The sequence below is a fragment of the Hemicordylus capensis genome, chromosome 6 (assembly GCF_027244095.1).
Source record: "Hemicordylus capensis ecotype Gifberg chromosome 6, rHemCap1.1.pri, whole genome shotgun sequence".
Classification (NCBI taxonomy): domain Eukaryota; kingdom Metazoa; phylum Chordata; class Lepidosauria; order Squamata; family Cordylidae; genus Hemicordylus; species Hemicordylus capensis.
In genome coordinates this window covers 11,063,977-11,091,567 of record NC_069662.1, presented here as the reverse complement: position 1 = coordinate 11,091,567, position 27,591 = coordinate 11,063,977, and the positions used below count along the sequence as shown (strand labels likewise).

Below are 27,591 nucleotides of genomic sequence, written 5' to 3'. Positions count from 1 at the left end.
TGTCATGAGAACTCAGACATTTTCATCGATCCCAGATTGCTGCTACAACCACATGACATTTAACCAGAATCGAACAACTGAATTCAGATCTATGATTAAGGATCCGGGTTAAAAGTTGGTCAGCCGCAGTGCAGATCTGGGATCGGTGAAAAAATCCCAAGTTCTCACAACATGCTCAATGGGAGTGTGTGTGGCTTGGCAACTGGGATTTTCCATTAAGTTCGGGGGGAGGATGTTATTGTGTGATCCCCCCACCACAAATACACAATGGGCTGGTTCAAACCATCTGGTGGGCCACTGTGCGAAACAGCATGCTGGACTAGATGGGCCTTGGGCCTGATCCAGCAGGGCTGTTCTTATGTAACAGTAGCTCCAAAACACAATCATGGGGCTACAGCAAGAATGCACCCACTCTGGTGTCATTAAAGGACATGCTGACACATTCATGGCATGTCCTTTAATTGCCTGTGAGGGGTGAATTTGCAGCACATGTAGATGGGTGATTTGAACGATCATTCAAGATGTGCCGAGAATGCATCAGAACACCCTTTAATGACACCTGAGTGGGTACGTTCTTGCTGCAGCCTCAACATGATCATGTTTTGGGGCTGCTGGTTGTTTGATGTTAGTGTGCCATCGAGTCAGTGTCAACTCCTGGCACCCACAGGGTCCTGTGGTTATCTTTGGTAGAATATAGGAGGGGTTTCCATTGCCATCTCCCACGTAGCATGAGATTATGCCTTTCAGTATCTTCCTATATCACTGCTGCCCAATATAGGTGTTTCCCATAGTCTGGGAAACATACCAGCAGGGATTCGAACTGGCAACCTCTGGCTTGCTAGTCAAGTCCTTTCCCCACTGCACCATTAGGTGGCTTTGTTAATACATACCCAACATGTATTATAAAACGTTTAAGCCTCACTCATGAAGCCGACAATATTGCTGGGATACTTGCACAACAGAAAACCATTGGTTTTACTTTTATGCATCTCAGCTCAAACTCAAGATAGGAAGGTACCCCATAATATTCCAGCACCTGCAATGTAATGGAGGGATTGTAGGAGTTCCCCCATCCACACACACAGATTGGAACTAGCCTTGGCTTGAGAGAATTTGCAGTGCAACCTGGGACATAAATAAGGAAACAGCCTGAAACAGAAAGCTGGGGAATTTCTCTTTCACACTCTGAAATAATGGTAAAAGTAGCTTTCCTGTGGCATTCAGGAACATATCTGTTTGTAGAATGAAAACTGCATTTACTACTGTGTTTATGCAGTAAAACCACATTTGCTACTTCTTACAGTCTAGAAAGAATCATCAAAACAATTTGAAGGGTTTGATTCGTGGAGAATGTTCTAGTTTTCCATACTAAGCATCTGTTTAATTGAAACTATCATGGTATGAACTGCTTTTTGTAACACCAGCAAATAACTTTGTTTAAGGTCACCGAGTTTCTACTAAGAATGAAAATACAGATAAAAGCAAGGGCTAGATTGAATGTCAGGCTGCGGAGAAAGTTGTGTTGAAAGGAAAGATAATCTGACTTCACAAACTAATTCTTTTGTAACTTCCATGAGCGAGAAAGTCTAGCTGAGTTGCTATAGTATTTCAGAGGTTTTCAATTAGTTAGAAATACAGTTCTGTTATTTGTGCATTAAGTTCATGTCCATCTCTTCCACAAGTAGAGAAGACAATGTCATCGGATCACCCCGCTCATTGCATAATGGTTCACCAGAAAATGTTTTTCCTCAAGTCATCTATGATGCCTGAAAACTTATATCAACATTTATTTATATAGTATTTTTGTACACTGCCCCATACTTACTGGGTGATTTACAATAAACATAAAAAAACCTGAAATTACAACATTAAAACAGTTTTAAACCACAATTCTAGTAAAAAAGCTAGAATAAATATGTCTTGAGAGTCTTTTTAAAAAGCTATCAGAGGTGGGAATGCTTTTATTTTTGCAGGGAGTGCATTCCAAAGCCTCAGGATGGCAACAGAGAAAACCTGTCTCTGAGTAACCACCAGATGAACTGGTGGCAACTGCAGATGACATCACTAGATGATCTCCATGGGCGTCAAGGCTCATAGCGAAGAAGACATTATCTTAAATAACCTAGGCCTAAACATGAAGGAGATGCAGTCAGAATAATCCCATCGAAATATTTCAGGAACTTCTGTATGGGTTATCCTTAAAGAGGATGTGGGCCATATTTTCTTTGTGTCCACGTGACCTCCAGGTGAAGCTAATATGCATATAATATAATAAGGTAGATCATACTGGTTGCAAAGAAGCAGTCAAAGAAGTGGAAGTAGATGTCGTATTTCAGGGACCTGAAAATGAATTTTTAAAAAAGCAATCACAATAGGTTAAAGATATCCCGTGTCATCTCACAGAAGCAAAGATTCAGTTCAGGCACCATCCCTGAGTCCTGTGCCTAATTCCATTTTGGATAGAACTGGCAGCCACAACAGCCCTATTCAGACATTGAGCTGTATGTGCACACAGCAGTCTGTACACCTGCAGAGAGGCAGCTCTAGGGCTTTTGGCCCCCTAGGTGAAAATTGACTTTGGTAATGCCCAGCCAAGAAGTGCAAAGCCCTGGATTTAACTTGAGCTGTGCAAGCTGTTCATTTGCCAGGTCAAATGACCAGCCCACACAGATGACCAGTGAATGACTACTGACACTGTTTGGGAGAGCTGGTCTTGTGGTAGCAAGCATGACTTGTCCCTTTAGCTAAGAAGGGTTTACCCTTGTTGCATGTGAACGGGAGACTAGAAGTGTGAGCACTGTAAGATATTCCCCTCAGGGGATGGAGCTGCTCTGGGAAGAGCAGAAGGTTTCAAGTTCCCTCCCTGGCTTCTCCAAGATAGGGCTGAGAGAGATTCCTGCCTGCACCCTTGGAGAAGCCACTGCCAGTCTGTGAAGACAATACTGAGCTAGATAGACCAATGGTCTGACTCAGCATATGGCAGCTTCCTATGTTCCTATAACATGTGCATAGGACTCCAGTGGATGGCAATGGAATACATTCTGAAATGAATTCTTCAGGCACATGTTGTCGAAACATGAGATGGGATGGGAAATAAAGCAGAACTAGATTGTTCTAAGGAAGTATGTAAAGTTGACACAACTGTCCTCCACTAAGAATTCTTAATTGACTTGGGTAGGTGGGGGGAGCTCAGAAGCAAAAAAGAGGTTCAAAAGCATTTTACCCTCTTCTGAATGGCGGCGGGTGGGGGCTTGGAATGGGGTGTGTGTGTGAAACTCACCAGCCCTCTCCCTTTTGACTGGTGGCCACCAGAATGCCCCTTGGAGCAGGGCTTTTGAAAAGGAAAACTCAGAACTGCACAAGGATATGTGCGTACAATTCACGTGTGTAGGGTGCATTGCTACAACACACACTTGTGCATTTTCCTTATCTCTCTACACATCCTTTTGGGGGGGGGGCGCTTAGAGTCACATTCCATGATTTTAGAAGCCAACACAGAGTAGGAGAAAATCTTCAGATCTGGGAATCTGACAGCACTATTACAGAAGAATGTTACACGAGTAGCAGTGGAGTTTGTGGAAAGCATAGGACATGGAAACATAGGAAGCTGCCTTCCACCCAAGTCAGACCACCGGTCCATCTAGCTCAGCACTGTCTACACAGACCTGCAGCGGCTTCTCCAAGGTTGCAGGCAGGAGTCTCTTTCAGCCATATCTGGAGATGCCAGGGAGGGAACTGGGAATCTTCTTCATGCAAACATGCAAATGCTCTTCCTAGAGCGGCCTCATCCCCTAAGGGGCATGTCTTTCTGTGTTCAAACATGTAGTCTCCCATTCAAATATAGCAAACCAGGGCAGACCCCGCTTGGCAAACCTGATGTGATTGTACATGATTCCATAAATGATAGTACTTATCATTGCCATCGCTTTCCATGAGCTAATAGTCCATAAATCGCCAGAAGCACTTGGTTCCACAAAGCTGTCAGCACAGTCATTCCTGGAAGTGGAGTGTCAGAACTAGAGAAGGCTTTGGCCAATATTTCTGGTGAAATGGAATGGGCTCTGAATGCGATTGCTTATGCTATCGGTACTTTACAAGATGAAGAAGAGTCATCAGGATGAATGGCTCTGGATAATCGACTGGCATTAGATATGCCCTAAGGTTGAGGCTTATGGTTTGACCAGAGCCGAACCAAACCTCAAAACCGGGTAGTGATGGGCCAGGGTGCAGCCATTTTAAAATGGAAGTGACAGTCAGGTGACTGCTTTAACTGCTTAGCTCAGCCTTTGGCTTGCAACAAATTAGCCATAGTGTGTGAATTACTCCTGCTTCCCATCATAAAGAAGAGAGAATGGCCTTTTGTTCTGTGACACTGTAGCAGGGATGGGAGGGGGAAGCCAGCGGAGGGTGGAGTGGCTGGAACCTTGTATATAAGCCTGATGCTAAGTTTGGGGTGTGTGCTTTTTGCTTTGGAAATGATTCCCTTTAGCACCATTTATTCTGCAGAATCAAAGCTGATTTCTAGATCTCCACTCTTGGTGTGTGTTATTGGCTCAATGCATGCCAGGCAAGGACCCAGTTCTGGGACAACATCCCATTCAAATTTAGAAAACCAGGGCAGACCCTGCTTGGCAAAGGGGCCAACCCATGCTTGCTACTGGCTCCTTGGAGGGGGAGGAGAAATGGGTACTTTTGATCAGGGCCTGGATTCTAGAGCCGCCTGGACTATTCTCTTTATGTTTATCATCATCAGTCAGTTTTTATATCTTCTAACAATGAAACTTTTGCATGATTGTTTGAAATTGCACAAATGTTATTTTAAAACTACACCTTTTCCTCCCCAGTTTGGAACTGCATTTTTTGTGTCTGGTTTCACTTTTTTTTTTAAAGCCCTGTCTGCGACTGGGACAGCGATCTAGGAACATATCACACCAATTTTGGAATACTGCGTACAATTCTGGTCGCCACATATAAAGAAGGACATTGTAGAACTGGAAAAGGTGCAGAAGAGGGCAACCAAGAAGATCAGGGGCCTAGAGCACCTTTCTTATGAGGCAAGGCTACAACACCTGGGGCTTTTTAGTTTGGAAAAAAGACGACTGTGGGGAGACATGATAGAGGTCTATACAATCATCCATGGTGTGGAGAAAGTGGATAGAGAGAAATTCTTCTCCCTCTCACATAGCACTAGAACCAGGGGTCATCCCATGAAATTGATTGCCAGGAAATTTAGGACCAGCAAACAGAGGTACTTTTTCACACAACACATAATCACCTTGTGGAATTATCTGCCACGAGATGTGGTGACAGCCAACAACCTGGATGTCTTTAAGAGGGGTTTGGACAACTTCATGGAGGAGAGGTCTATCAACAGCTATTAGTTGGAGGGCTACAGGCCACCTCCAGCTTCAAAGGCAGGATGCCTCTGAGTAGCAGTTCCAGGGGAGTCACAGCAGGAGCGAGGGCATGCCCTCAACTCCTGCTGTAGGCATCTGGTGGGCCACTGTGTGAAACAGGATGTTGGACTAGATGGGCCTTGGGCCTGATCCAGCAGGGCTGTTCTTATGTTAATTTTGCATGACTTGCACTGTCCGCCTGTTTACTTGGAATGGCAGAGACTTTAATTCTACCCACTCATGAAGTCTCCACTCATTTTTAAAATATGGGCAGATTTGAAGGCATTGCAGCTCTGAAAATGGCTGGTGTGTAGTTTACACTGGGCTTTTTGTGAGCATCTTTCGATGACTCAGAAATGCTATCAGGATTTTTTGAACACAATAAAGAAATGCTCACAACCCCTTGATTATTATTCTTGTGGCAAACATGGGAATGACTGAGCATGTGTGGCTGCAATCATAATCTAATCTGTATGCTACTAAGGCACAAATGATATCAGCTGACAGCCTGGCTTGCACTGCATTAGTGCAAGGAACAAAGATGCACCCATGCTAGAACGTCACACTGCTGATTGGGTGCTCAAAGTTGCTCAGTCTGTTGCACATTTGTTCTATTTGCATGTGGGCATGCACAAAAAGGATAGTGAATAGCTTTGCATCGTTCCTTGCAACATATATGGAGTGAAGAAGAGGTTTCACAGCAGGAGGAACGCCACCTTTGCACCCATGAATCCTGTTGCACCAGTTCAAAGCTAGTCTGGAATGCAAGCTCCCAACTTTGTGGGACTAGCTAGCGCAACTAGTGCTAGTTAGTTTGCACTAGTGCAGTGTTCTTCACTGCACTAGTATCCTTGCTCTAGTGTAGTGCAAGGTATCACTAGTGCAGTTCACTAATATCCTTGCACTAGTACAGTGTTCTTCACTGTAAGACGCAGGGGCCAGTGGAGACTCCCATCTACCCTAAGTGAACCCTAATCCTAACTCTTTATTGGGCCTGCGTGAGGCTTTGGGCAAAGTAGGACACTCTGCAGAGTTCTGCTGGCACCATGTGGAGATGACCACTCTCACCGTGCAGTGCTGCATTTTGCTCAGTGCCAGTTGAGTGGGAGCTCTGTTAAGGGAAACAGATCCCCCATGAGGCCCTGCACCATCTTGATGGGCATGCATAGAGTGATAGGAAGTGTCGCCCTTCCCAGCACTTTCCACACAGAGCTCTTAAGAGTGGGCTCTGGTCGCATTCACATGTAACGTGAAACTGCAGGTTGCCATATCTGCGGTTTCCATTTCAAACCATAAATCCCATCACAGATTTTCATCCAACCATGGTCCAGCAACTTCCAGTTTCAGGAGAGGGGAGCCCCTCCCTCCTCTTAGTCCACCAAAGCTTCATCCCAGCAAGCTTCGTAGCCAGACTGTGGGCAAGGCCCTTCCCAGCACTTCCCACACAGAACTCTTAAGAGCGGGCTCCATCTCTCTTAAAGCTCCCCCAGTACTGAGAAGAGTGTAGTCCTGTGTGGAGATCAGTACAGGGGAAATGGCTACCACATGGAAGGTCTCTTGCCCAAGTGGCCCCCACTTGGAAAATAGTGAAGGTCATTGCACTACTGTAACTTGTTTGCACTCTTAGTCTGGGTATCAGCAGTGGGTCAGACCGTGTGTGTGTGTGCAGGTTGGGTATTACCAGTGTTCGCTCTAAGTATGTCTCCAGGTATGATGGTGTTTGTGTGGGGATTCTGGGAGTTGTAGTCAACAATATCTGGGAATCCCTCTTAGAGGGAACACTGGCTGCTACTCTTTTCTTTTCCACCCTAAACACCAAACCCATTAGAGTGAAAAGGCTTCCAACTCTCTGAGGCATGGGGCTTCCACAGAAAGCTTTCCTTACCTTTTCTTTTTAAAAGACAGTGAGCGATCAAGAAGATGAGGCCATTGATGGTGAAGAATGAGCAGCCAACAGCCAACATCCGGACCCATGGACGGGCACCATCTGTACCTAGAAGATAATCACGGGTTAAGTAGTACAACAACAAGTTGCGACACCTCTCTGCTTTCGTGAGTAAGACCAGGTGCCCTTATGCATAATGACGTCAGCCTTGGAGAAGCTGCTTTAACTGACACAATGGTTCTTAGTCATTTCTGCTGATGCTTTCTGTATAATTTGCAGTTCTTATCTTGTTATCTCAAAGGGTTATTGTGAGATTAGGAATGAGCTAAGGATTATAATTGTCTCATAGTAACCCTGTGAGATAGGTTAGCATTAAGGAATGTATCTGCCACAGGATGAGGTGAGAGCCACCGGGGCTATTCTCATGATCAACAAAAATTGGGCTAGGAGAGCCTAGCCCGATTTTTGTTGATCGTGTAAACCACTGGGCTCGCAGTCGAGCCTGGTGGTTTACGAGCAGGTAACCCGCTCAAGTAGCCCTCCCTAAAGCCTGGGTTTGCAGAGTGAGCGCTCCGCAAACCCGGGCTTTCTGATCGTGAGTAGCCGCGGCATAGCTCTGCACCGCAGCTACTCATGAGTAGACCCCCGGAGGGGAGGTGAAAAGCCACCTCCCAGCTCCGGGGGGTCTCACCAGCATGCCCTGTGCGCTCGTGCAGGGCATGCTGGAGCTTGCGGGGGGGAGATCGGCCCCCACTCCTCCAGCCCCCGCTCGCTCCGTCACAGAACCGGCAATTGTGTGGGCAGCCAATCCGGCTGCCCAGGGCTCCTGCAGCGATCGTCTGTGGGGAGCGATCGTCTGATCGTGAGATCCACCTCACTATCTTAGATCTGATTGGAGATTAGTCAGACTCATGGAAGAGAATATGTGTATCAATGACTATTAGTCAATAAGGATATATAGGTCTTCCATGTACACAGGCAGTGTACCACAAAATTGCAAATGCAGGGGAGGAACAGCAGGAGAGGCCTATTGTCTTTGTTTTCTGTGGGCATACTTGAAGCATCTAGTAAACCACTGTGGGAGGGAGGACACTAGACAAGATAGGAGATAAAAGTATTTAATCAATGCTGGGAATGCCAGAACAATCAAGGTGATTTCTTTCATATTTGGTAGCATTGCCTTGTGACTAAAAAGTACTATGCAAAAGAAAGAAAAAATTCTGAGCTGGAAAACCTTAGGCTATTGAATACAATTAGATCAACTGTTGTTTCTGTTAACATACACAGATAGATTGGTTCTTGATACTGATAGAGAATTCATGGGTACCACTGCAAGGTCATGGCATATCAAATATGGGAGCATTCTAAAAGCTCAAACATGGAAGAATTGTTGTGGGAAATGTGGAAATATGCTCTTATGGCTAAAATAAGGAATGATTCCAGAATTAAAGAGAAAAGACTAAAATGTGTCCCATTGAATATCTGGGACTTATTTATACAGCTATGCAAAAGAAATTGGGGCTATTCTCATGATCAACAAAAATCGGGCTAGGAGAGCCTAGCCCGATTTTTGTTGATTGTAAGAACCACCGGGCTTGCAGGTGAGCCCGGTGGTTCTTGAGCCTGGTGGTTCTTCATGTAGAGGCAACTCAGAACTTACCTGTGACAGCAATGGAGACAGGGTTACTCCGCTTAGAAATGACAGGTCTTCCAGAAAGGTGCAGAATATATGCACACCTGTACAGCCCCAAATGCTGTGCTTTCTCAATGGTGAGATTGTACATGGAGATGAGGGAGGAAACTGACATTCCAGCATTTTCACCGTAATATTGGAACTCCGACACCTTCTTGGTTTCAAGTGGAGCTGAACACACGAGGCTGACATTGTCTCCCCAGACGTACGTAGGGAGACTGGGATTCAAAGAGAGAGATGGGGCACCAGGAGCCTCTGTCAAAAAAGAAATGGCAGCTTTCAGATTTTGTAATGCAATGCAGAGAGAGAGACAAACCTCATGCCTCCATCTTGAAGAGTGTGAGTGTGAGTGCGAATGCATGTGTGTGTGTGTGTGTGTGTGTGTGTGTGAGAGAGAGAGAGAGACAGAGACAGAGACAGAGACAGAGACAGAGAGACACAGGAATAGTTCTAGATAAAATTGGCACCCTCTATTCTGCACAACGCAGAATTAATTTGCAGAACTCACTGCCACAATCCATGCCGGTAATCAGTACGTAAGAACAGCCCTGCTGGATCAGGCCCAAGAAAGCCCATCTAATCCAGCATCCTGTTTCGCACAGTGGCCCACCAGATGCCGCTGGAAGCCACAGGCAGGAGTTGAGGGCAAGCCCTCTCTCCTGCTGTTACTCCCCTGCAACTGGTACTGAGAGGCATCCTGCCTTTGAGGCTGGAGGTGGCCTATAGCCCTCCGACTAGTAGCCCTTGATAGACCTCTCCTCCATGAAGTGATCCAAACCCCTCTTCAAGCCTTCCAGGTTGTTGGCTGCCTGTCGCCACATCTTGTGGCAGATATTTCCCAAAGCAGCTGATTGGTCAATGTGAGAAACAAGTTTCTCGACTAGGAGCCCGTCATCACAATTGAGTAAGCAGGCTATTGGGGGAAGGCTGATTAAACTTACCTTCCCCACAGGCAACCGCTCCTCCATAGCTGGGTGCACTCATTGTGTGTCCAGATGATCCTCCACTACTCCAGGCAGTGCAGAGGGCCGGGGGCTGGGACAATGCATCACGCCCTCCAGAAATCCCATAACTCATTGCATGAGTGCACAATGCATTGTGGGGATCCCCGCAGTGATGGATGGGCAGTTGTCAATGCTACATCACCAGCTAAGAGCAGCTGGCCCTTCACATAATTAGACAAAGGGGGCTAAGGGAGTGCTTGCCCCCTTAACCTTGTTTAGGAAGTGGGTTTCGCAATGGGGTTAGGTGGTGCTGGCCCACTGGGAGCAGATCCGACCCCGGTGGTTCTCACTTGCAGCCTAATCTGGGCTGGGGGTTTCTATCCTGGTTAAGGCTGCACACGAGAACAGCTCCAGATGCATCTTTGGACAACACACTTGGGCCGAGGTGAAGACTGTTGACATTGAATCTGTCCAGTTCTTTATGCAACTAGAAACCATCAGACTTGGTTTCCAGATCACTCACCATCTTTGCTGCCTTCTTCTGACTCCACTGAAAGTTTCAGGCAGGAGTTTTTACCAGCCCAGGAGATGCCAGGGCTTGAACCTGAGACCTTCTGCGTCCAGAGCAGAAGCTCCACCTCTGACCTACAGCCCACCCCCAAAGGAGGCATACAAGTAGAGGCACTCTTACCCCCAGACCTTGGGGCACCGGTCCATGGCCTCAATAGTCCAGGGGGGCCTCCAAATGCCACAGGGGTCCTTCAAAATGTCCCCCCCAAGCCTTGGGGTCTAGGTGATGGCAGCTGCGAGTGTGCGAGGCCCACCTACAGCCGGCCCGCTACTAGCAGGCCCCTGCTAGCCCCATCTTGATCCTGCGTATGGCGGGCAGGCGGAAAGGGGGAAAGGGACGGGCTTCATGTGCCTGTGGGTGGGTGTAGAGATGGAGCACCCTCGTGGAACCCGGGTCTGTCTGTGTATGTATGTTTTATGTGTGAGTGTCTGTTCCGTGCTTGCAAAACGCCTGCACTCTGCAGAAAGAAAAGCGAAAGCAGGAGGGAAGCTGGAAGAGGGGAGAAAATGCCTTCCATCCAAACACTCAGCTCTGCTAAACATTTCCCGAGCAAGCCCTGGGAAAGGCCCCTTTCACAGCAGTTTTCACGGCAACAAAGGCAGAAGTTGTTTACTTCCCCCTCCCTTCTCTACCCTCTCACTTCTTCCACCCTGCCCTTTTCTCCTAACTGAACCGAGCATGTCAGAACTTGACCTTATGGGCCCCCTTTTCTTCTTAATTTGTAGAAATTATTCAAAACAGATTTATTTCAATGAACCCATGGAAGGGTGTCATATGGAAGACAGACCACTGAAAGAGACTTTGCCAGAAGAGATGAAGTCAGACGGTGCGTCCCTATTCTAATGTAAAGATCCATTATAAGGATTTTTAGGAGAGGAGAGCCAGTCTTATGGTAGCAAGCATGACTTGTCCCCTTAGCTAAGCAGGGTCCGCCCTGGTTGCATATGAATGGGAGACTTGATGTATGAGCACGGCAAGAGATTTCCCTCAGGGGATGGAGCCACTCTGGGAAGAGCATCTAGGTTCCAAGTTCCCTCCCTGGCAGCATCTCCAAGATCGGGCTGAGAGAGATTCCTGCCTGCAACCTTGGAGAAGCCACTGCTAGTCTGTGTAGACAATACTGAGCTAGATGGACCAGTGGTCTGACTCAGCATATGGCAGCTTCCCTATGTTCCTCTGTTCCTATGATGGGAGGAGCTGTGCTGGTTAGCTGTGGTTTGAGGTTTCCTGTCCCTCCCTCACAATGTTTACTCCTCATAACCTAGCCACTTTCCCACACGTTCACTAAAAATACTTGTTGAGCAGATGATTTTGAGTGTCACAATGCCCAATCACAATCATGAATAGTAGAAACAGAAAGCTTTGAGAAGTCACAGGTTATGGAGGGTGGTGGTGTCAGCTCCATAAAATGACAGAAAGTGGTTTTTCTTCTCCACCCATAGGCCCTCACATGTATTCCCTGCTCTTTGCTGCCACCTGGTGGACAACCAGCATCTTTGAGCTGGACAGAATTTGTTCTTGCGTCCTTAACTTTTCTCTAGGGATGTGCGAAATGTTTCGGATACAAAACGTTTTGTACCCAAAACAGCCTGTTTCGGGTGTTTTGTAGACAAAACAAAACACCCATTTTCCAGATCCAAAAGTTTTGTATACAAAACAAAACGTCCCTGTTTCGGCTACAAAACGTTTTGTTTTTTCGGACCTCCATTTTGTAGTGATCTCTGAGTCAGTCTTCATTTTGTGTTTGGCATCTCTTTGAATTTCCCCACCCTTCCAGCCTTCTGATCGGTGACCTAAAGCATGGGCTGACCTGCTGACAATTCCCTCCTTGTTCCCCATTGGCTCTTTTGCTTCTTGCCACTCTTTACTGACCCCACATTTGCCAGGGGAAGGGTTGCTAACCCATGGGGTGCTGGGTTCTGCTGTTTCTGTGGTGTTCTGAGTGTAGATTCTCTGGCAGCATATGAGAGTGGATTCTTGTTTTTCACTGAAAATCTCATATGCTACCAGAGAATCTACAATGAACACCTCAGAAACACAAAACCCAGTACTCCAAGGGCTTGTTGGTATGGAGGTGGTTGGCACCCTATGTGCACTACACAACCCCTCTCTCTGGGAAATCTCAGTGCCCCCCAAGTGGAATTATGGGGCTGCTGAAACCTCCATTATTTCCTGTGGGAGAAATCTTAAAAGGCATGTAAACTTCAACAATTCACAAAAGATTTCCCTTTGCCCAATGGAGAGGAGAACTGGTCTTGTGGCTGAGCATGACTTGTCTCCCTAGCTAAGCAGGATCTGCCCTGGTTGCATATGAATGGGAGACTTGATGTGTGAGCACTGCAAGATATTCCCCTCAGGGGATGAAGCCACTCTGGGAAGAACAGAAGGTTTCAAGTTCCCTCCCTGGCTTCTCCAAGATAGGGCTGAGAGAGATTCCTGCCTGCAACGTTGGAGAAGCCGCTGCCAGTCTGTGAAGACAATACTGAGCTAGATAGACCAATGGTCTGACTCAGTATATGGCAGTTTCCTATGTTCCTAATTCTTTTGAGATAATTCGGGAAGTTTCCTTGCCCCCATTGGGCAATACCACCCACCACACTCCACTCTGGATCATCCCTTTCCCTTTGATTTGAAGTGATACATTTGCTGGAATCCCCATTATTCCCCATGGGAAAATTCTTAAAGATGTGTAAATTTAAAAAATTCACAAAAAATCAGCCCTTTGCCTAATTCCTTTGAAATCTGGGTGGTAGCTTCCACCCATTGGACACTACTACCACCACCCACTCTTTTTGCCCTGGGACCCCTTTTAAAAATCCAAATCGATTTGGATTCAGATTCAGAAAATTCAGCTACAAAACAAAACAGGGCTGATTCGGATTCAGAAAATTTGGGTACAAAACAAAACAGGTGTCTTTCGATTCGGATACAAATTGAAACAAGAAAATTCCAAAATGCACACCCCTACTTTTCTCAACATAAACGTTTTTCAAAAAAACCTGAATGTTACTTGTAATCATTAGCTATATCAGTCTGTAGCTGCAAACTTAGCAATATATCTTGTGGTGCTACAAGATCCAGTGCGTCTTCTGTTCCCTGTTACTGTAACTGAACAGTCAAAATAAAAGTCCTATTTAACAAATTTCTTCTTGGAGAGTTGGGATTTTAATTTTTTTTAATTTTAAAGGCATAAAAATCTGAGCATCTTTTCTTTTGTGCAACAAGAATGTTAGAAAAAGAACATACATGTAACATCATGTGGAAATAAATTCCTGTAGTTACCTGAATCCAAAACTAGTTTTCCCCCAGGTTTTTGATATTATTAATTGGGAAAAGGAAAGGAAATCTTGTGCCATTGAGTCGGTGTCAGCTCCTGGCAACCACAGAGCTAAGTGGTTTTCTTGATAGCGTACAGGAGGGGTTTACCATTGCCATCTCCTGTTCAGTATGAGCTGATGATGCTTTTCAGCACCTTCCTATATCTATGCTGCCCAATATAGGAGTTTCCCATATTCTTGGAAACACACCAGCAGGGATTCGAACCAACAGCCTCCTGCTCTCTAGGCAGGTTACTTCCTCGCTGTGCCATTCGGTGGTCACCTTAAATTCTTTTCCTTTTGAGTTAATTCAGGTATAGCCTGTATTTAACCTATTTTTAGAGGAGTCATCTTAAATTCAGAGTCATCTCTGATTCAGCTAAATATGGCATGAGAGAGATCAGTACTTGAGAGAAGCCAACTTCAGCATCAAAAATGACCTGCTCCTCTGTTCAATTGATCTAATCTCTTTACTGTTGGGACTCAAATACAGGTCCCTGTTTGCTGATCCTCCAGCAGATGTTTGTGTGGGGGTGGGGTAAGACGAGGGGGCCATCCATAATGGGGTCCCCAGTGAGGCCAAGTGTTGGTGGCACCACAGAGATGAAAGTCCCGGAGAGGTGATGTAGTGGTGGTGCAAAGATTCCTGCCTGGAGTCTCCCCTTTCCCCACCACCACCTGCTCCAGAGCCCGAGCTGCCCCTGCATGCAGAAGAGCAGACCATGGCTGTGGTGGGATCGACACTGTGGGGCCAGGGGAGGTGGGGCCAGGGAAACTCCAGGTCGGAATCTCTGTGCCACTGCTGGTACAGGGTTTGGGGAGGCACAGGATTCAGGGAAATCACCCCAATTTGTCTACCCAAAGACAGGGCCAGATGGGGTAGGCAGGCCAGTGAGGACACTCCGGTGGGTTGGCTGGGGCCAGGACCCTCTGAGGAAAGGAAACCTACCCTTGACTCTGAGCGAGATGGTGTTGCTTCGTGCAGATGTGGCTTCTGTGCTCCCGCTGCCTATCCAGTAATCACAACTGTAATTTCCAGAGCTGTCCATTCCAACTCTAAATCTGAGACTGGCCTCCTGAAGATGATTGGGGGGCACTGTCGAGATCGGCCACCCGCTCTGGTTGAAGAACCTGAAGCCCCCCACTGTCCTGTTGGTATTGGCAGAGCATTTCAGATCCACCCTCTCGCCTTCAAAATATTCCAGCTGCTGCTTGCGGACAGAGAGTTCAGGCGGATGTGGAGCCTCTGGAATAAAAGCAGAGGGATTTGTCTGGTGGGCAAGATGTCAAGAGATTGGAAAGAGCATGGATGGAGGGCGGAAGAACTCAGATTTTAAAAGCCATGAGATCTGGAACCATGGTAACTCAAAATTCAGAGCCACTCCACACAATATGTAGAATATTTTGTCTTTGCATTTATATACAGCCCTTTCTCCAGGTAGCTCAGTGGTTCAGTTCCCATATTTTATCTCCATAGAACTACAGAACCATATTCAGCTGCTGTATACTGAGGTCCATCAAACTCAGCATTATCTTCAATGACCAGCAGCAGTTCTCCAGGGTATCAGGCAGGGATCTTTTTTTCTCAACTGTACTGGGGTTGCTTGTTGGGATGGCTCTGGTTCCCTCTGTATGCAAAGGAATAGGCCATAGATCCTTCCACCAAAGTTGGGAAGAGGTCCTCCCTGCCCACGGCCCAAGAGCCTCACAATCCTCAGTCAGTATCAAAAGGGTTACTGGGGTGGGGGATGGAGTTAGATGTAAAATTTGGATCAAAAGGTAAAGTCAGTTACCTATAACAGAGGTTCCCATCCTTGGATCCTCAGATGTTGCTGGTCTACAGTTATAGTCCAGCAACATCCAGGGACCTACATTTGAGAAACCTATGCATAAAAGAGACAAGACTCCTCCTAGGGAGACACCATCTCTTCCCCAAACCAACACTGTACCAGGAGAAAACTCTGAGTATTACCTGCAGACGATCCTGGTTGGAGCACAACATGGAGGAGAACTGGAAGAGAGAAAGAAATTAGAAGGCACAAGTCTAAACCTAGGGCCGCAAACTGTCATGGACTTGATTAATCAAGTAGCCTAGCGATAGCCACCTTTCTTCTGTGACTAAAAGAAAGCGTCCATGATAGAAGTGTGTGATTTGATTTGAAATCAAATCGATTTGGATCGAATCGGGGCAATTCACAAATTCAACCTCAACGCAAATCACCTCAAAATATAAGGTCTGATTTGGAAGCGAATCACCTCCAATTTAACCCAAATTGATTTGGGTGATTTGGATGCCATTTTGAGGCCCATTTGGCTGGGAAATTGCAGGAGAAACATTAAGGGGTGCCAAAGGCCATGGAGAAGCCATGATTGTCAAATTTGTGGATGCCACTGGACATCCCCTCCAATCTGGCACTATGCCATCGAATCAGCTGATGAAGATGACGAGGCATATACCGGACCTGCACCCACTGTCCCCAACCCAGATTAGGCTGCCTTGGAATAGGCCGCCCCTAGGACCAAAGTCTTGGTGTGGACCTTTCAGAGGAGCTGTTTTCCCACACTCTACCAAAGAAAACTACAGAGCTCTGTGAGTGCCGGGAGTCGTAATTGACTTGATGGCACACTTTACCATTACCTGATGTGGTGTCCGACATTGGGGCTGTCACAAGGGCCTGGGAACCCCCGGCCCATGAGGTGGTGGTTGAAGGTGCAGGTTTCCACCAGCGCATCCACAGCGATCAAGGTTGCGATCTGCCAGATCAACCAGGTAAGTGGGCAGGGCTGTGCAGTGTATGGGTGTGGGGCAGGGGTGGGGTGGTACCCATGGATGCTGGAGAGGTGGAATTTGGAGTAGGTGTTTGGAGAGGGGTGGAGGGGTGGTACACGTGGATGATAGTGGGGTGGGTGTGCTTTTTTGGTGTTTCTGGTGGTAGTGAGGGTGTGTGGCATGGGAACAGAGCAGGGCGGGTGTGTGTGCATGTGCTGAGTTCATTATCTGCCCCTCACCAAAGCACTTCCTATCCGGGGGTGGATGGCACTGGGAGTGGCAGGTACAGAAGCTGGATGATGGGTAGTGGGGGTCTGGGGATACATGATGCCAAGCAATGCTTGATGATGGGGGCAGCAGAGGCCTTGTAGCCAAGGGGGTCCAGGAACATGTCCAGAAATGTGCTGCCCCCACATGCTTCTCCCCTCGTAAGTAGAAGGTCACAGTGCAAGGGGGCCCAGTGCAGACACACTCATGCCTAGGCGGCTCAGAGGTGATGGTGATGATAAAGGAGACAGGAGGAACATGAACAAGCCACTGCTCCTCAAGAACAGGGCAAAGGGGATTCCAAGGACACCCCCACCTAATCCTTCCCCACCAAGTAGGCTCACCAGTGCACCACAGAGTATGTAACTCAGAGCAGAAGGTTGCCACATAGCAGGCATAGCTGCACCCCATTCTGCACTGTCTTGTGTTTAGAAGGCACTTAACAGTAGATATAGAATGCCACAATCCAATTAGCAAACCCTGAAAACACAAGTTTTCAAGCCCACGCAGAGCTTCGAGTGCAATGCCCACAATGCCCAGTGTAGGTCACAGAGGCATCCCTGCCAAGGAGGGAATGCAAGGTCCTTGGGGAGAGTGAGGGCCCACATGGGGGAGAGCGAGGGCCCAGCCACAAACAAGAGGGTCTGTGTCCTTTAACAAGATAGTCAGCCTATTCCCACAATCACTTGAAAGCGGGCTAAGGGAGCCTAGCCCACTTTCAAGTGATTGTCATAACCCACTTTCAATTGATCGTTGGGACAGAGGGAGATACTCCCAGACGTGTCTTGCAAAGGCCGTTCTTGCCACCCATGCCTCCCTGCTGCCACCAATAACCTTCAGGACTAGGGCCATGAGGCCCACCAGCCCAGCATCCCCATCTCCTCCGGGTGTCCCTCCACCACCGCCCTTGCTCTCTGCATGTGCGGGTGGGTTCACAGTCTCCTCCAGCAGGAAGTCGCCTCTGGTCTCACATATGTTGTGCAGGATGCAGTAGGCCATGATCATCTTTGGCACAAGATCACATCCAGAAAGGCATAGGGGGTGCGCCACCAGGCCTTCAGCAGAATGCCTGCTCCACCATGGACTTCAGGCTGTTGTGCTGCAGTTGAAGTTCCTCTGAGAGGTATCTCTTGGTGCATGACAGGAGGTAAAAATCCACTCTTGCAGGCTATATCTCTGGTCTCTGATTATCACCAGCTTCACCCATCACCCACCCACTTCCATGGGAACTATATTAACCCAGGTACCTGTGTGGAGCATTGAAGTGAGTGGGGAGGTCCCTAAAATGGCCGTGTTGTGGCTTCTGCCTGAAACCCTGGTGTAGACGTCCATGTACTGGCCTGTCGATTCCGCCAAACCTTGGAGGGTCATGGTGTAGTAGTGCTTCCACCCAAAGGACTCAGCATGACATCGCAGGGGTGCTAAAATCTCCACATGTGTGCCACTTATACAGCCAAGGACACCCAGGAACCCCTTCTCCTGGAACCCCGACATCACCTCCTGCAAATTGCCCATGTGGATCACATCCTTCAGGAACATTTCCACCAGGAGGTCCACCACTTCCCTGACTATCTCGCAGGTGGTTGATGTGCCAACTGAAAACAGGTTGCTCAGGGACAAGTAGTTCATGTTGGAGGCCAGCTTGTAAATTGTTATGGCGAGCCACTTATGCATGGACATAGCATGGTGCATCATGTTGTCCTGCCAGTGGAGCAATTCCTCTCTTGCTGGGAGGGAGGTTGGGTGATGGTGTACACCCTCATGGGAGATTGAATTTATTTTATTATTTATTTATTTATTTATTGTTAAATTTATATACCGCCTTTCATTAAAATAATCCCAAGGCGGTTTACAGCAGAATTTAAAACAAGATTATAAACATGGCACAATTAAAATATAAGCTAAAAATATAAAAACAAATCTGATTCAGAATTTAAAACACAAGCATAAAAACAGTACAAATTATAAAGAGCAGCAGCAGAGACAATCATATAAATGCCTGGGTAAAAGCCAGGATTTAACATGCTTTCTCAAAGCTGTGATGGAGACTGAGGAGCAAATAGCCACCAAGAGAGAATTCCAGAGAAGGTCCTGTCCCACATGCATGACAACCAAGCCTCCCTCATTGTCAGCACCCAGAGCAGAGCCCCCTCAGATGACCTCGTCAAGAGGGCAGCAACCCTCAGGAGAAGGTAGTCCCTCAGGTATCCCAGGCCCAAACCATTAAGGCTTTAAAGATCAAAACCAGCACCTTGAATTGGACCCGGAAATGAACTGGCAGCTAGTGCAACTCTTTCAGAATGGGTGTGATGTGTGCCTACTGGGCAGCTCCAGATAAAACCCTAGCTGCCACATTTTGCACTAGCTGCAGTTTCCAGATATTCTTCAAGGGCAGCCCCACGTAGAGCGCATTACAGTAATCCAGCTGTGACGTGACTAAGGCATGGGTAGCTGTGGCCAGATCTGCCTTCTCGAGAAAGGGACGCAGCTGGCGCACCAGCTGAAGCCATGCAAAGGCACCCCTGGAGGCTGTGATGTGCATGCCACCCACTTGGTCCCACTTGGGCGGGGTGGAGGTGGATGGGTGTGCCCACCCATCAAACTCACACAGCCGCTTGAACAAAGGGGCAACGTTCCAGGGAGGAGGGTGTTTCCATTCTTTGCATCCGGCCTGGGGCGTGGTTTCAGCCAGCTGCTTCTGGGGCCATCACAGCTTCCTTCCTGATTCCTGCTCATAAGGCATGTGTGCATGGCCCATTTGGGGCCGCCTCTGAGCACACCCTGAGGCTCTACACACGAGCAATGTGTACAGCCAGGGAGGGTTCGGCAGGGTGAGCCCGCTCTCCCCACAGACGATTAGTTGGGAAGCCCTCGGCCACCAACATGACTACCGGCTCCATCATGGAGCTGGTGGGGGCTGCGGGGATCGGAGTGCGTAGGGCATTCTGGGGAGACCTCCGAGGCTGGGAGGCTGCTTGTAGCCTTCTGGCTGGGGGTCTACTCATGTGTCTCTGCATACCACTGCAGCACACGATCCAAACAACAAGGAAGGGAGGGGAAATTAGGCGGGCTAACCATCATGGAACAAGCCGGGCAAGGGCACTGCACCCTTTAATCCATCGATGCTAGCATGGGGTCATTGCCACACCTGCAGCAAAACCAGATCAGAGATGGCAAACAGCTGTCCCCACCTTGCTAACGGAAGGGTGGCAGTATATTGCTGTCAAATAAAGTGAAAGTTTTGTTTATTAAGCCAGTGTGTTTTGTTCAGAATGCAAGTGCAAAGCCCCCCCCCACACCTCGCCAGTGGTAGGGCGAGGAGCAGTTTTGGGGGTAGGAAGGAGCAGCGGGGGACATGAGATCCCACCCAAGACTCATTGTGTGCAGCATGGGCTGCACTTGGGTTTAATGGTGCTCAGAGGGCTTGCTTTTATTGCAGCGGGTCACCCCATGGGTCCCCGTGTTCAGAGAGCAGAGGCTGCGGAGGGAGGGGAAACCAATTGATTTGGCAACCATAGGGAGGGGAATGGGAAGCAGCCCTCCCCCCGGAATCCCCAACCCCAATGCCAGCTGCATCCAGAAAAACACACAGAGGTGCAAATTAAGCAGTGCCCCCACCCGGACAAGTGCTCTCCTCACCCTCATGGGGGCAAGGGGGGGCATGAGGATGTGCCTCTCGGCTGCCAAACAACGAGTGCGCAATCCCATGTTCTGCTGCAATTCTATTGAGGCGACATAGCTGAGAGTACGGTTAGGAAGGCATTCAACTGTCATCGGCCCAAGGAAGCCAGCCAGCAAAGCCAGAGTGGGCTGAGCCCAATCGTCGCCGCCCCCCTTTGGAATCGTGCCAATGGTGGTGGAAGCCCCGACGACATGCTGACGCCCGGCCCCCAGTCTGGTGACACAGCAGCCTGAGATAAGGCCTCGGCGACCAAGAGCAGGGAAGGGGCCACCCTGCCCTGGAACCGGAGACTGCTGCACAGTTGGCCTTTGGTGGTTGGACAATAGCCTGCAATGCGATTCACAGTTTCAAACCGAAATGGCCAGTCTCCGGTTTCACATTACATGTGAATGTGCCCTCCCACTTCTTTAACATACAGTGCTATCCCACCTCAGTCCACCCCCGCGGTCCTTTCTGTAGAGCTTGTCTCCACGAATAACAGTGTCCCACCGGTTCTCACCATTTCACCAGGTATCTGTCACACCCACTATATCTATGTTTTCATTAGCCACCAAGCCTTATAGCCTGCCCATCTTGGCTCAGAGGCTTCGGTCATTGATATATAATCACCAAAAGACCGAGTCTCTTACCTGGCGTTGGCATTTGCTATATACATTGCTATCATTTGACCTTTTTGACCAGCTGCCATGTGTTTCCTCTGCTCTATTTCTGGTTCTAATCTGTCCCCTTCAGTTTTTTCTGAACAGTTTGCACCCTCTCACTTTAGGGGATTTTGCCTTCCCAATTCCTGTTGGCATTTTAAAAGCTGCTCTGTTACCTTTTTGATTTTAAGCACCAGCAGTCTGGTTCCATCTTGGTTCAAGTGGAGCTTTGGTTCAAAGCCTGACCTTTTTGTACAGGCTTTGCTTGCCCCAAAATGCATTCCCGTGCCTAACCAATCTAAACCCTTCCTCCCAGCACCACCATCTCATCCACTTATTGAGACCCCTCAGCTCCACCTGTCTCTCTGGCCCTGCTCTATCTTCCTTCCTTCCTTCCTTCCTTCCTTCCTTCCTTTACATCCATCCATCCGTCCACTTATCTATCTATCTATCTATCTATCTATCTATCTATCTATCTGGTGAGCCAGCGTGGTGTAGTGGTTAGAGTGCTGGACTAGGACCGGGGAGACCTGAGTTCAAATCCCCATTCAGCCATGAAACTTGCTGGGTGACTCTGGGCCAGTCACTTCTCTCTCAGCCTAACCTACTTCACAGGGTTGTTGTGAGGAGGAACATAAGTATGTAATACACTGCTCTGGGCTCCTTGGAGGAAGAGCAGGATAGAAAATGTAAAACAAACAAATAAAATATCTATCTATCTATCTATCTATCATATTTATATACCATCTGATAAATGCATCCCTAGGTGGTTTTCATAATTTAAAATACAACAAATATAGAACAGGATGGAATGATTAAAATAGTTCTAGGAAGTGATTTATTTATTTTTAATTAACTAAAAGCCTGGGAACATACGTGGGTCTTAAGGGTTGGGTTTTTTCAGAAACAGCCAGAAATGGAGAAGCTCTTACTCTGACAGGGAGTGCATTCCATAGGCTTGGGGAAGCCACAGAGAAGACCCTGATTTTATTGTCCTGACCAATGAGCCTACAGTGGTCAAATTTAGAGTGGTGTTTTCAAAACTTTTTAAAGTGTTCAAAACACAACAGCTACCACACAATAGATCAATGTTGTCAGAAAAATGGAAATGAGAATGGGCAGGAATGTCCTTCAAAGATTTCTCCATGGAGCAAGTACAGCCATTTCTTCATTGTTACCCTAATCCTGAGCCTAGCCATATCTTATCTCTTTCCTCTTTGCAAAAATGACTGCAATTTCACCTTAATCACTGGGTCGGCAGTAAGGATAAAGAAAGTGTGATGTTTAGAGAAAACTGAACTTGGAACAATACTATCTCCTATTTTCCAAAGATTACTCTAAGCATTCATCCCCTGAGATGGAACCAATGACCAACTTTTGTGGGACTGTCTCATGGACTCTAAAAGGTTGTTTGCATTCTTCTGCTGTTTTGTTTCTAAGAAAGCCATGTATCAATCAATCAATTAATTAATTAATTAATTATTAGATTTATATACCGCCCTTCCAAAATGGCTCAGGTCGGTTTACAATGTTTCAAGAGGAAGGATCAGAACGTTAATGGAATGGAAGCAAACAGGATGAGGCAAGATCCTTCAATTGCACTTTTCTTAAAGAAACTCATTTAGCTTCCCTTAAAAATTCTCAAGATGATTTTTCTAGGGAGGAATCCTGGCATTCACATCAAATGTCACTCTTTTGAAATTTCAGTGCCAATTCTAATACAACCCAAAAGAATGGGACCTCAGATTTCTGGGGAATGTACTGTTCCCTGACCAAGAGAATGGGGGAGAGAAGGTTAAAAATAGAGGACCGTTAAAAAAAGAGGCGGATCAGAAATGTAGAAGGCACATACCTAGTATGGGAACCAAGAATGTAAGATCCATGCTGAGTGAGCTCTCTCACCACCAGCTTGCAGTTCAGATGCTGGTCCCCAGGAATCCTTAGTCAGACTTCTTCTCCAAGACAGAGTCTGTGTCTCTCACCAAGAGCAGAACTTTATCAGTCAAGCCCTGACTTGGATAGTGACACTGCTGGGGAAATATTGCAGAGTAGAGGACAGAATCTACAGGACTAGAAACAGAAAATGGAAAAGGATTGGCCAGTCAGCAGTTCATGGGAGTTTCTCATCATTTTCCCACTTCCTGTTTTGTTTGTTCATGTAATCACTAACAAGTATCTAAAATACAAATATTTAGAAGACATGTTTTCAATCATTTTGTATTTTGTATCTAAAATACTTTTCAGGAAAGTATTTTGTGTTTTGTATCTAAAATACATTTGCTCAGGTATTTTGTATTTTTAAAATACATTGCCAAAACCAAAATACATTTCAGCCAATCATTGCTTTGTTTTCTTGCTTCAGGAACTGCCTTTTCATTGCAAGCAGGCAGTCCATTGGCTTCTAAGCATCCTTGTGTGTGTGCTCTGTTCCTCCCTCTCTGCCCCCTGAAGTTTGAATAGTTTTATTCTGCTGCTGGCTGGTTAGCCAGCCAAGTTTGAAAATCAAAAGGGGAAAAGAGTGAGACTATCCCTGTGAGTAAAATAGCAGCGAGGATATAATGGGGGTCCATGAGGTGTGGGAGAGGGAGCAGCAGCATCCCCTGCCAGATTTTGGATGCATGATCCTTTTGATTTGTATAAAAACTAGACGCTTTCTTCATCTTTCTTACTGAAAAACAGCTTGGTTTAGGGGAATCATTCCGAGTCACTGCTGTAAAACACCCCCTCCCCAATTGCTTTCAGTGCTTCAAGAATAGTATAGATAGAGAGGAAAGGGGAGAAAGGATTAATTGGGGGTAAAAGGAATTGTTCTCCTCCCCATAAGGTTTGATCATATGATTGTTTCAGCATAAATACAACTTGCTGCTGATTTGACTATGCCACAGCTATAGGATCGCAGCCTTTGTCATGACTATCTTTCAATCATTTCAATGGGTCTACTCTAAACAGGATTAACACTGGACACATCCTGTTGTATATTGTCATACTTTGTGTAGGTTCCCCTCCACCCAAGAAAAAAGCCTGCAGAGAATGGAAAAACAGATCAAACAGAGCAAAAAGAAACAGGGTATTATGTTGTCTGGGAATTATTGGTCTGATTGAATGTTTAAAAAGCTGGAAATACTCCAGTTTTTGCAGGACAAATCCAAGCACATTATGGATGGATATCCCATTGTCTGATGGCTATGTTTTTTAGATATTGTACAAGTCTAACATCACGTGGCCCCACAGAAGAATTATTTTCCTTTACTGGGGTGATTCACAGCCCCAGAAGGCACAACTTGAGTGATTTAACCTTTGAAAAACTTGTATTGCTTAAAGGGAATGGAAACAAGTTGGGATAAGTAACCGACATCTCAAAAGTGTTTCCTTTTTTCAGGCATTGTATTTTGTTTTGTAAGCTGTCTTTTAAAATACTATTTTGCATTTTATATTTTTATTGGTTGTTTACCAGGTATTTTGTATCTAAAATACATTTGCTCTGGTATTTTGTATTCAAAATACTTTTTAGTAGTATTTGCCAATCTCTGGGCAGGGAGGTCTTCCTAACTGTATTTCTGCATGCCAGGAGATTTAGGGAATATTCACATATAGGGCCAGCATGACCCTAAACATGAAGTTTAAAGCAAGGGTTCCTTATATTGGGTTCCCAGATGTTGTTGGACTACAAATCCCATCCTCCACAGCCACAAAGGCTGACACCAATGTGGCTGGGAAAGATGGGAGTTGTAGTCCAACAACATCTGGGAATCCAATATAAGGAACCCTTGATTTAGATTGCTTGCATAGGCCTGGGGAAACCCAGGTTCAAATCCTCCCTTAGCCATGAAGCTGTCTGGTTGATGTTGGGTCAATCATTCTTTCTCATCACTCAGGGGATAATATTGGAGGTGGAAGGAAGTGCCGTCAAGAAGAAATGGATGAAGAATGGGTGATTATTAGCAGTAGAAATTTATTGTTTGTAGCCAAAGCCTATTATGATTATAACATTCATTTTAATGATGTTAAGATGTTTGTTCAGAAACACAAGTTTTGGGTGGTATAGAAATATGCTAAATAAATAAATAAATGAATGAATAAATAATGAAAGACAAAAAGTCCCTCTTGCATAGCTTCATGAACACCTTCTCTCTCTGTGACTCCTGGCTTTACTTAGCTTGATGAGGTGTCATTTCCCATGCTTTCCAATGGGAGAGTCTGTGCATTTTCCAGGACAATCATGTATTTTTTGGGGTGGGGATATTGTTGATGGTCTGGGCAAGGTCTGATATCTACCTGTGAAAATGTCATGTTTCTGTCTTCCATAGTATGGTCTGGGGGTTTCATGTTAGTCAAGTATGTGAGTAAGTGAGGATTTGGAGTCTGCAAACTCTCTTGGGTGTCTCTTGGGACCCTAGGATTGAATAGAGGTCCTCTAGACAAATCTGGCGGCCACTTAACCTACTTTTCAAAAAGTGGAGTTAGTGTAGTGGACTATATGCTGATTCCAGCTGTCTTCCTGAGGGAAGTAGATCAATTTGCTATTGAATGTAGAATGGAGAGTGATCACTTTCCACTCACAATGATATATCAATGTCCATACCAGGGAGGGTCTTTCCAAGTGAAGGAGGATCTGGATTTCTGGAGGGGGAAAGGCATCTAAAATGGATGCTTCAACTGAACCAAAATGAAGATGAGATCATATGCCAGGTGAGGAAAAAGAGATTGGGACCTCACTTATGGGTCTGCTCCTGCTAATGGGGAGTAGTAGACCAACAATACAGTTGCATGGAAACTGTATTTCTTGAAATAAAAGCCTTTTGTGCTTGCATCATAAACAAGATGGCACAAAACAAATAACTAAGCTTAGACAAAGAAAAACCCTGATCCACTAGGATTCAAACTTAGTGAATCAGAAACATTAGCCCATTAATAAGTTACAAAACTTTGTATTACTTATTTCCTTCCTTTTAAACATCACCAAGTGTAGCCCACAAGGAGCATGTGACTTCAGTTAAGTCCAGAACAGCAGTCTTATAAGGGGAGAAAGCACAATTGAGCATTAAAAGTGAACCCTCACAACAGCTACAAAATGGCAAAAACTCCAAGTAGGACCGTAGCAAATATCAAGAAACAGCTGTAGTCCATATTCCTCTGGCTGAGAGGCTGTGAGCTATAGGATGGGAGCCCTTTTGCTTGTGCCAGACAGAGGCTCACACCACTGGCAAACAGAGGTACCTGGAAGGGAGAGGAACAAACACTCTCTCATACCCAGCACAGTTGCGACAACAAAGCTTCTTCCTTTCCTCCCCTTCCCAATAGTCTCTGGCAAGTACAGCCCTTAAAAATGTACCTTCAATGGATTGGAATGAACACTCTCTTAGACCCACCAGAGCTGTGAGGAGAGGACTTCCTCCTTTCTTCTCTCTCCCAAAAGTGACTGCCAAGTAAAGGTAAAGTTGTGCCCTCGAGTCAGTGTCCTGGCAACCACAGAGTCATGTGGGTCTCTTCGGTAGAAGTACATCCCTTAAAATTGCACCATCAAGAGAGGGGAACAAACACTCTTTCAGACTCAGAAGAGTTGCGACAAGACTTCCTCCTTTCCTCCCTTACCCCAAATGAGCGATTATTCCATGTGCACGTGTGTCTACGTTGAAATGGAAATTGGCTACACAAATAAACTGACTGTAATTTGTCTATACTATGCCTTAGTTATAGCAGAGTACAGGGCTGAGTTGGCTCGACCAAAGCTAATGGGAAAAGACATGAATGTACGGAACTGAACTAGAAAAACCTAGTTTAATGTACCCTTTTGAGAATGAAGTCACTGGGATGGCCAGTTTCTCTCTTTTCTTCCTCTTCTCTCTCCTTCCTTCTATGATTCACACAGGGCTATCACCCCTCTGTATGCTACTTTCAGTTCTGTGCAGGAAGGGCATGATCACAAGTGTGTGGCAGATCAATACAGTTGCCAGCGGACAGATCTCTTGGGGGTTTCAAAGCAAAGCAATAAAACTATTGTGATTCCCAGTGGTTGAGCCTCAGAATCTGGTAATCCAGGGGATCTGTGGCTGTCTGTATATACATTCAATTTCTTGCTGTTGCAGTGGAATTTTAGACAGGTTTTGGTATATGTGATGTTTAAACCTGAGTCAGAAAATTTTCACCAGGCTCCAGGTATAACCCCATGATGAGGATATTCTCTGTAACTGGCTAATATAACATTATACTGGCAAGGGAGTGCCAGTATAGTTAAGATGAGGAGTTGTTTCAGCATTCCACCATTATCAGCCCTGAGCTGTCTATTGCTGATAAAATCAAATGTTTCCATCCGATCTCCCTGCATTTTTGCACATATCAGCTATGTGTCAAGAGACATCGCCCCTCCAATTTGGTCAAAATCTGACTAAAAATGGCCAAGATGTCACAGTTGAAACATTTTCTCT

At 46.3% G+C, this 27,591-nt stretch overlaps 1 protein-coding gene across 1 annotated transcript; it reads right to left on the bottom strand.

The window, feature by feature from the left end:
- Positions 1-1,771: 1,771 nt before the first annotated feature.
- On the bottom strand, positions 1,772-26,564 carry LOC128331671 (uncharacterized). Its single transcript, XM_053265372.1, has 7 exons — positions 26,499-26,564; positions 23,019-23,236; positions 15,779-15,817; positions 14,756-15,052; positions 8,942-9,229; positions 7,282-7,389; positions 1,772-2,340 (listed from the first exon to the last, which is right to left on the bottom strand). The coding sequence occupies exons 2-7, from the start codon at positions 23,047-23,049 to the stop codon at positions 2,333-2,335; spliced, it is 771 nt and encodes a 256-aa protein (XP_053121347.1). The 5' UTR covers positions 23,050-23,236; positions 26,499-26,564; the 3' UTR covers positions 1,772-2,332.
- Between the last annotated feature and the right edge of the window lie 1,027 nt (positions 26,565-27,591).